This window comes from Mesoplodon densirostris, chromosome 14 (assembly GCF_025265405.1).
Source record: "Mesoplodon densirostris isolate mMesDen1 chromosome 14, mMesDen1 primary haplotype, whole genome shotgun sequence".
Classification (NCBI taxonomy): Eukaryota; Metazoa; Chordata; class Mammalia; order Artiodactyla; family Ziphiidae; genus Mesoplodon; species Mesoplodon densirostris.
This window is the reverse complement of record NC_082674.1, coordinates 89,244,929-89,252,684: the sequence shown is the minus strand read 5'-3', so window position 1 is coordinate 89,252,684 and position 7,756 is coordinate 89,244,929. Positions and strand designations below refer to the sequence as shown.

The 7,756-nt window shown below is 53.0% G+C and overlaps 1 protein-coding gene across 1 annotated transcript; it reads left to right on the top strand.

Annotated features, from left to right (window-relative positions):
* Positions 1–961: 961 nt before the first annotated feature.
* On the top strand, positions 962–7,119 carry DQX1 (DEAQ-box RNA dependent ATPase 1). The gene is made up of 11 exons (XM_060117710.1): positions 962–1,198; positions 1,454–1,647; positions 2,063–2,447; positions 2,799–3,032; positions 3,124–3,223; positions 3,309–3,467; positions 3,545–3,736; positions 5,517–5,636; positions 5,812–6,002; positions 6,540–6,730; positions 6,946–7,119. Exons 1-11 carry the CDS (start codon positions 962–964, stop codon positions 7,100–7,102), a joined length of 2,160 nt encoding a protein of 719 aa, XP_059973693.1. The 3' UTR covers positions 7,103–7,119.
* Positions 7,120–7,756: the final 637 nt, after the last annotated feature.

Genomic DNA, 7,756 nt, shown 5'->3' with positions numbered 1-7,756 from the left:
CCCAGAAGCAGCTGGACCCTAGCTTGGGTGTTCAGCCCAGGTATGTGAGGAAAAAGCTGCAAAACTGCAAGTCCCAGGATGCCTTTCACTAAGGAGCATCGTACACAAAGTCTGCAGAGTTCACACATGCTCAGTGTGGTGGCTTGAGCCTATTTTCCATAGGGCACTGACCAGATTAAATAAGGTGGAGCACATGGCCCCACCCCAAAACAGTCTTTAGGACTGTTGAGGCACACCTCAGGGTGGAGCCGGAATTTACCTTTGTACTTCACAGCAGGTCAGGGTTATTGGTGACTTGCTGTGTGGGTCTGGAACTGGCTGCCAACCTGACACGTCTCAGAGCTGCAAGCAGGTTTGAATCCAGGATCCTTGTGGCCCTGCTCCCTGATTCTTACCCCGCTCCTCCTCTGATTCTTCATTCTGTTCCCTTGGGGACCTTCCCACAGATTACCATGTCTCATAGAATTCCTGCTGCCCCTGAGGACCCCTGTGTTAGTCAAAGGATCTTTACTATCTGACTACAGGGTAATAGTCCACTTTTTTTTTTTTTTTTTTTTTGCGATACCCGGGCCTCTCACTGCTGTGGCCTCTCCTGTTGCGGAGCACAGGCTCCGGACGCGCAGGCTCAGCGGCTATGGCTCACGGGCCCAGCCACTCCGCGGCATGTGGGATCTTCCCGGACTGGGGCACGAACCTGTGTCCCCTGCATCGGCAGGCGGACTCTCAACCATTGCGCCACCAGGGAAGCCCAATAGTCCACTTTTGATAGTTCCTTACTTGGAGACTCAACTCTCCACTGTTTCCTGGCAGGCAAGAAATACTGGGAAGGGTGGACCCCGGGGCATTATCACTTGAGGGTACAGGTTAGGGGTCAGGGCTGAGGTGGGCAGATGGTGTCAGTCACCAAATACGAGGCCTTGATGTCTGCCCTGCCTTCTGTAGGTCCTGCTAGACAGCCACCATGGCCTTTCAGGTTCTCGGGCTGGAAGAAGAGTCTGGCCCAAACCCTGGGGATTCTGAACTGGCTGTGAACCCCTTTGACGGGCTCCCTTTCTCTTCCCGCTACTACGAGCTGCTTGAGCAGCGCCGATCCTTGCCTATCTGGGCTGCTCGCTTTATCTTCTTGGAACAGTTGGAGAGTAGCCCCAGTGGAGTGGTGCTGGTGTCTGGAGAGCCTGGCTCTGGCAAGAGCACCCAGGTTGGGGAAGGTTCTGGGAGTGGACAAACGGGGCGGCTAGGGAACTGGCTCTTCCCGGGACAAGGTGGGGGGGGATGCGGAGCTGTGTGGAGTAATAAGGGAGGTGGGTAAAAGGAGACAAGCTGGCCCCAGGGTAGCTGGTGAAGGACCAGGGGACTCCCCAAATAAGAGATTAAACTGGCCACAGCTCCCCCAGCACTTTTGACTGGAGTTCTGTATCTCGCTGACTGATTGTCCTTCCCTACCCTACCCCAGATCCCACAGTGGTGTGCAGAGTTTGTGCTGGCCAGGGGTTTCCAGAAGGGCCGGGTAACTGTGACTCAGCCCTACCCTCTGGCAGCCCTGAGCTTGGCCCTGCAAGTTGCTGATGAAATGGACCTGACCCTGGGTCATGAGGTTGGATACAGCATCCCCCAAGAGGACTGCACTGGGCCTGACACCCTGCTCAGGTGTGGCCCTCTGCAGGCCTGACCCCAGATCTCCTTCCCCTCATCTAGTAGAAACAAGCCCAGTCTTCTGATATCTCACCATTCCCTCCCTCAGCCTAGCTCACCCTTTAAATCATGCATGATGCAACTGCTGAATGCAGCCCTTTAACCCCAGCCAGGGACCTCAGACATTCAACCTCACCCTCATCATGAAAGTCTCACTTTCCTCACTGGAGTACAGCTTGTGAACAGTGTCACCAGTGACCAGTGGGGTTGTGGGTCACAGGTAAAGGTCCATGGGCTCAGGAAGTCAGTCACAGGGTCTTTTTCTGATCTTTACTATCAGAATCTAGGCCCCCTGGGGAGAAGCTCCTCTGGACTTCTGGGGCTGGTCAGTGTCTACACTGACTCCTCTGCCCACTACCAATGTCAACAGGTTCTGCTGGGACAGGCTGCTTCTGCAGGAGATGGCCTCGACCCGGGGCACTGGAGTGTGGGGTGTGCTGGTGCTGGATGAGGCTCAGGAGCGGTCAGTGGCCTCAGATTTGCTCCAGGGGCTCCTGCGAGATGCCAGGCTGGGAAACCTGCCAGGGGACCCCAGAGTGGTTGTAGTTACTGACCCAGCCCTCGAACCTAAGCTCCAGGCCTTCTGGGACAATCCTCCTATAGTACATGTACTTGGAGAGACTGGCAGGTGTCCCACTCCCGTCTACAGGGACACTGTCCCTACTGATAGAGTGGAAGCTGCCTGCCAAGCTGTGCTTGAATTGTGTCGGAAGGAGGCTCCAGGAGATGTGCTCGTGTACCTGCCCAGTGAGGAGGTAAAAACTGGGATGCCAAAGGCGGTCCTCGTGTCTCATGTCCGTCCCTTCCTGTCCCGGGGGGGATGTGAGCAATGCTTGTTAGGAACATTGGAGTTCTAGTACTTACTCTCCATTGGAGTCCTGAGGAAAAACTCGGGGGTTTCGGGGTGAAAAGGTCTACCACACTCTCTTTGATTCCATACGATGCAGGGGCTTGTGGTTCAGTGAGCTCCTGAAATGATAACACCCCCACTTTCTGAGTATGTGCATGTTTTCAGAGTGAAGGGCCATAGTGTTTCCTCAGCTTTTCAAAGGGGTCTGTGACCCACACAGGTGAGAACTGCCCTAATACCCCACCCCTCTCCTCAGGAGATTTCCCTGTGCTGTGCGTCCTTGTCCAGGGACGGGGGGTCCTTGGAGAACCACGGGCCTCCACCACGGGTGCTGCCCCTCCACCCGGGCTGTGGACAGGCTGCTCAGGCTGTGTATGAGGACGTAGAACCGGGGGCCCGAAAGGTTGTGGTCACTCACTGGCTGGCCGACTTCTCCTTCTCCCTCCCTTCCATCCGACATGTCATTGACTCAGGACTGGAGCTTCGAAGTGTGAGTGAAAGAGAGGTGAGGGGACGTGGGGGCTAAAGATAGAAATAGCCCTCTCTCATGTGTCTTGGCCTTGGTTGGGGGGCGGTGACAGGTTTACAGTCCTCAGATCCGAGCAGAATCCCAAGTGTTGAGACCGATCAGCAAGTGTCAGGCAGAGGCCAGACGACTGCGGTCAGCAGGGATCCTGCCAGGTAAGAGCCTTTGCCCTCAATGAGCACAGACATGAGCCCTGAGAAGTCTGCAGTGGTCTTCTTTCCCAGGTCCTTCTCCCCTCAGGATCCTGCCTCTGCCTGTACCCTAAGTCCTTCCTAGAACTAGAGGCTCCCCTGCTGCCCCAGCCCAGGGTGTGTGAGGAGAATCTGAGCCCCCTGATATTACTACTAAAGAGGAGACAGATTGCAGAGCCAGGGGAGTGTCACTTCCTGGACCGGCCTGGTGAGCACCCCTCCTGCCCAAGTCCTGCTGTCCAGGCTCCGAGACCCCCTGCCCTGTAAGCCTTGTTCCTTCTCCAGCTCCAGAAGCACTGATGCAGGCCCTGGAAGATTTAGACTATCTGGCAGCCCTGGATGATAATGGGGACCTGTCAGACCTGGGAGTCATCCTATCCGAATTTCCCCTGGCCCCTGATCTGGCCAAAGCCCTGCTGGCCTCGTGCGAGTTTGACTGTGTGGATGAGATGCTCACCCTGGCCGCCATGCTCACTGGTATAAATCGCTCTTCTCTCTGGCTCTTACGGCCACTTCAGCCTTCCCTCTGGTGTCCTGGTGCTCCTAAAGCCAGCCCGTCCCCTTTTGCTCTGGCTCCCAGCGCTCCCAGGGCCCGAGGAGCTAGGCTTCATCACTTCTCCCCCTCCGATCTCGCTGTTGTCTCTCGCCCCTCAATATGTTTAAATCTCTCCTACCTTGTGTTACTAAAACTGCACCCCTCTTCCTCAGCCCTACACTCGCCTTCGGCTACACAGAATAATCTCTATCCTGTTCAGTCTAGGGTATTCCTCGCCCGCTGCATTCCAGCTTCAGGCCCACCACAACACTGACACAGCCTTCAGCTCACCAGTGGCCTCCTAGAGACCTAATGCAATGAACACGTTTGACACTTGAGCACACCAACCCTTCCCACGTGAAAAGGGCCCCTCCCTGCGCCTCTGTGGCCCCTCTGGCCGCTCCCTAATCTCGTACTTGAGCTCTTCCTCCTCCGCTCCTCCGCGGTTACCTCAGGCTTCTGTCCTTGCCTCTTGTCTGCCCGTTCCCTGAACTCTCTGAGCAAGTTCATTCACCCCCATCGTCTGAAATGCCGCAATATCATTCTTCTGAATCTTGGATTTATTTATACATCTAACTCCTGATGGACGTTTCTATCAGAATTGTCCATCATACTTCAACCCAGAACTGAACTCAAGCGCTTTTGTTGTCGTTGTTTTTGTTGAGCCTGAGCACTTTTTTTTAAAATAAATTGATTTTACTTATTTATTTATTGGCTGTGTCAGGTCTTGGTTGCTGCGCGCGGGCTTCGTCACGGCGTGTGGGCTTCTCATTGCGGTGGCTTCTCATTGCGGAGCATGGGCTCTAGGCGGGCGGGCTTCAGTCGTTGTGGCTCACAGGCTCCAGAGCGCAGGCTTAGTAGCTGTGGCGCACGGGCTTAGCTGCTCCGCGGCACGTGGGATCTTCCCAGACCAGGGCTTGAACCCACGTCTCCTGCATGGGCAGGCGGATTCTTAACCACGGCGCCACCAGGGAAGCCCAAGCCTGAGCACTGTTTTAAACTACCCCCTCACCACCACCACCACAAAATCATACAATCATCTCTGCAGCTCCACTACCATCATTCTAGACTAAACTTCCTCCAGGTTTTTTCATTTTTATTTTTCCCTTTTCCTAATTTTTAAAAACGTTACTTGTTGGTCTCCACACTCACAGTCAGTGCCAGTTACCTCATCACGACTCAGCTGGATTCCTTTCGTAGCCTCCTAACTAACCATGTGAACTCCTTCCAAACACGTGGACTCTTAAAAACTCTTCTTCATCAGCTATTCTCCACCTTCCAAACAGAATGTAAACTCGTTTGCACAGCACATCCAGCCTCTCGTAACCTAGCCCACACCGGCCTCTCCAGCTTACTCTCCTGCCACCCTGCCACACACGCCGTCCCCCCCACTCATATACTAGGTGCTTGCAGTTCTCCAGCATGCTATTCCCGTGGTCTAGAATACCCACTCCGCCCCTTCTCCACTGAACTGATTCCTACTCAGACTTCAGGTACTGGCCTGCACACCGATTGGACTTATCAAGTTTGCCTACTTGTTGGTCTCTCCCAAGCTTGTTGAGGGCAGGGACTGTTTTTCGTTTATTTATCTTCAATGTCTAATAAACTGCATCGCCTCTAAAAGTCTTTTGAATAAAGTTCCCAAAGTGACACTTCTCCCTCTTCAGTGCACTGCTGTCCTTTCTCATTCCCCAAAATGAACTTCCTCTCTTCTGCCTCCAGCTGCCCCTGGGTTTACTCGTCCTCCACTCTGTGCAGAAGAAGCTGCCCTGCGTCGGGCACTAGAACACGTGGATGGTGATCACAGCTCTCTGATCCAGGTGTATGAAGCCTTTATACAGAGTGAGTGGTCCAATCTGCATCCTCTTACAGAATCCAGATTTTCCAAAGAGAGGAAGTGGTGTACAACCAGCTGACAGATCTCTATTCCCAGGAAAAGGAAGCCCTTTGGCCAAGGGTTGGGTTCTTCTGGGGGTCTCAAGGGCTTTAGCTATAGCTGGTCCCTTTCTATTCCTAGGTGGAGCAGACAAGGCTTGGTGCCAGGCTCGGGGTCTAAACTGGGCAGCATTGTGTCAAGCCCATAAACTTCGGGGAGAACTCCTAGAACTCATGCAACGGATTGAACTTCCCTTGTCTCAACCAGCCTTTGGCTCTGAGCAGAATCGCAGAGACCTTCAGAAAGCACTGGTGTCAGGATACTTCCTTAAGGTTAGGGGAAAGAGTTGGCGTGAGGGTCCTAAAAGGAGCAGAAAGTAGAGGAAGCAAAGATTGGTGTATGTCACCTCTGAAATTGGGGTCCAGGTGGCCATACAAAGGATTCTTTAGAACCAGGAGAAACTTTTCCTTTGAGGTTTTGGATACAAGGGGCTATGGAGATGCCATACAGTGTGGTAGTATGGTGGGGCTATAACACCTAGAGGTATGCTCTACCGGTACGCGGGCCTCTCACTGTTGTGGCCTCTCCCGTTGCGGAGCACAGGCTCCGGACGCGCAGGCTCAGCGGCCATGGCTCACGGGCCCAGCCGCTCCGCGGCATGTGGGATCCTCCCGGACCGGGGCACGAACCCGTGTCCCCTGCATCGGCAGGCGGACTCTCAACCACTGCGCCACCAGGGAAGCCCTATGCTTTACTTTTAATACTCTCACCACCCTTGCTAATAATTCTTTCTCAACCCCCTTTTCTTTCTTCTACTGACTGGCACGTCACTCTCACTTATTCCTTCAATATCTTTGTCTTTCCATGAGGTGGCCCGAGACACAGATGGAACTGGAAATTACCTGCTCCTAACCCATAAGCACGTGGCCCAGCTCTCCCCGTACTGCTGCTACAGAAGCCGCAGGGCTCCTGCCAGACCACCACCCTGGGTGCTTTACCACAATTTCTCCATTTCCAAAGACAACTGCCTTTCCATTGTTTCTGAGGTTCAACCACAGATGTGAGTTCCCTGACAACCCTCTTACACTACCCATTCCTCTTCCTGAGGCCAAAATTAAAGCTAGGGGTTTAGAGACCCTAAGAAGAGGAGGGGGTCTTAGTGGTTTGTAGTAATATATGATGTGAGGAGACAGGGTTTGTGGGAGGGGTAGTAAGAAGTTTCACAACTTATAAAAGAGGATACGGAAATCATCTAATTATGACTGTCTCTGTCAGGCTGGTGGAATTGGCCCCTCCATACTTCCTGAGTAACCTGCCCCCTAGTGAGAGCAGAGACTTCCTGAACCAGCTGAGGGAAGAAATGGCAGATTCTTCAACAGGGAGTGAATCTTCCTCCACCCAAGAGCTTGGAGTTGCCTGTGTCCTGCAGTGACCTACCTGCGGAGTGAAGCTGAGCTCATCTCGTCACATTAGATCTTCCCTCAGGCTAGCACCTAGGCAGCCAGCCAGATTTAGAAGCCCAGAGTTAAGGGTCAAATACTGGAACCTGAGTCCCAAGAAATGGTGGGCTGGGAGTGGAGCGAATTGGGTAAGGCACAGTCTAAACAGAGTAGGACCCTTTCCTTAGCTTTCTTCTATTTATTGAAGAGGAACTAACATGCCTTTCAGATACCCAACTTATGCCAAACCCATCCTTGTGTTCCCTTTTGGTCTATAAAAGTTCTTTTTATATGGTGTCAAATTGGAGTTTGGTTCTGCGGCAGCATTTGCAATATCCATGAGTTAGAGATGAGTTAGTATGAAAGAATCAGAGTCAACTCCAACAGTGATATCCTCTTGCCTGGTTCCCACCTCTAGTCAAGACTTGTACTGTGACTAACCTAGCTGTCTCTAACATGGAACATGAGTAGTTTGGCTACAGTTGGCCTCTAACCCTGCCTAAAGCTTACCTCCCTCTATCACACTGCTCTGGCCTCCAGGGGAGAAAGAAAAGCGGTGCTGTAAGAATCCGACAAAGTCTTCCCTTTTGTTCTCCTACCACTTAAATCCTGCTCCTTCTTAAACCTCAAGGCTACTGCAGCCAAAC

Excerpts from the sequence above, each read along its gene's own strand:
- DQX1 (XM_060117710.1), top strand. The coding sequence starts at position 962 with ATGGCCTTTCAGGTTCTCGGGCTGGAAGAAGAGTCTGGCCCAAACCCT. Across the intron at positions 5,637-5,811 it reads GTATGAAGCCTTTATACAGA|GTGGAGCAGACAAGGCTTGG; the intron begins GTGAGTGGTCCA and ends TTCTATTCCTAG. Across the intron at positions 6,731-6,945 it reads TCTGAGGTTCAACCACAGAT|GCTGGTGGAATTGGCCCCTC; the intron begins GTGAGTTCCCTG and ends TGTCTCTGTCAG.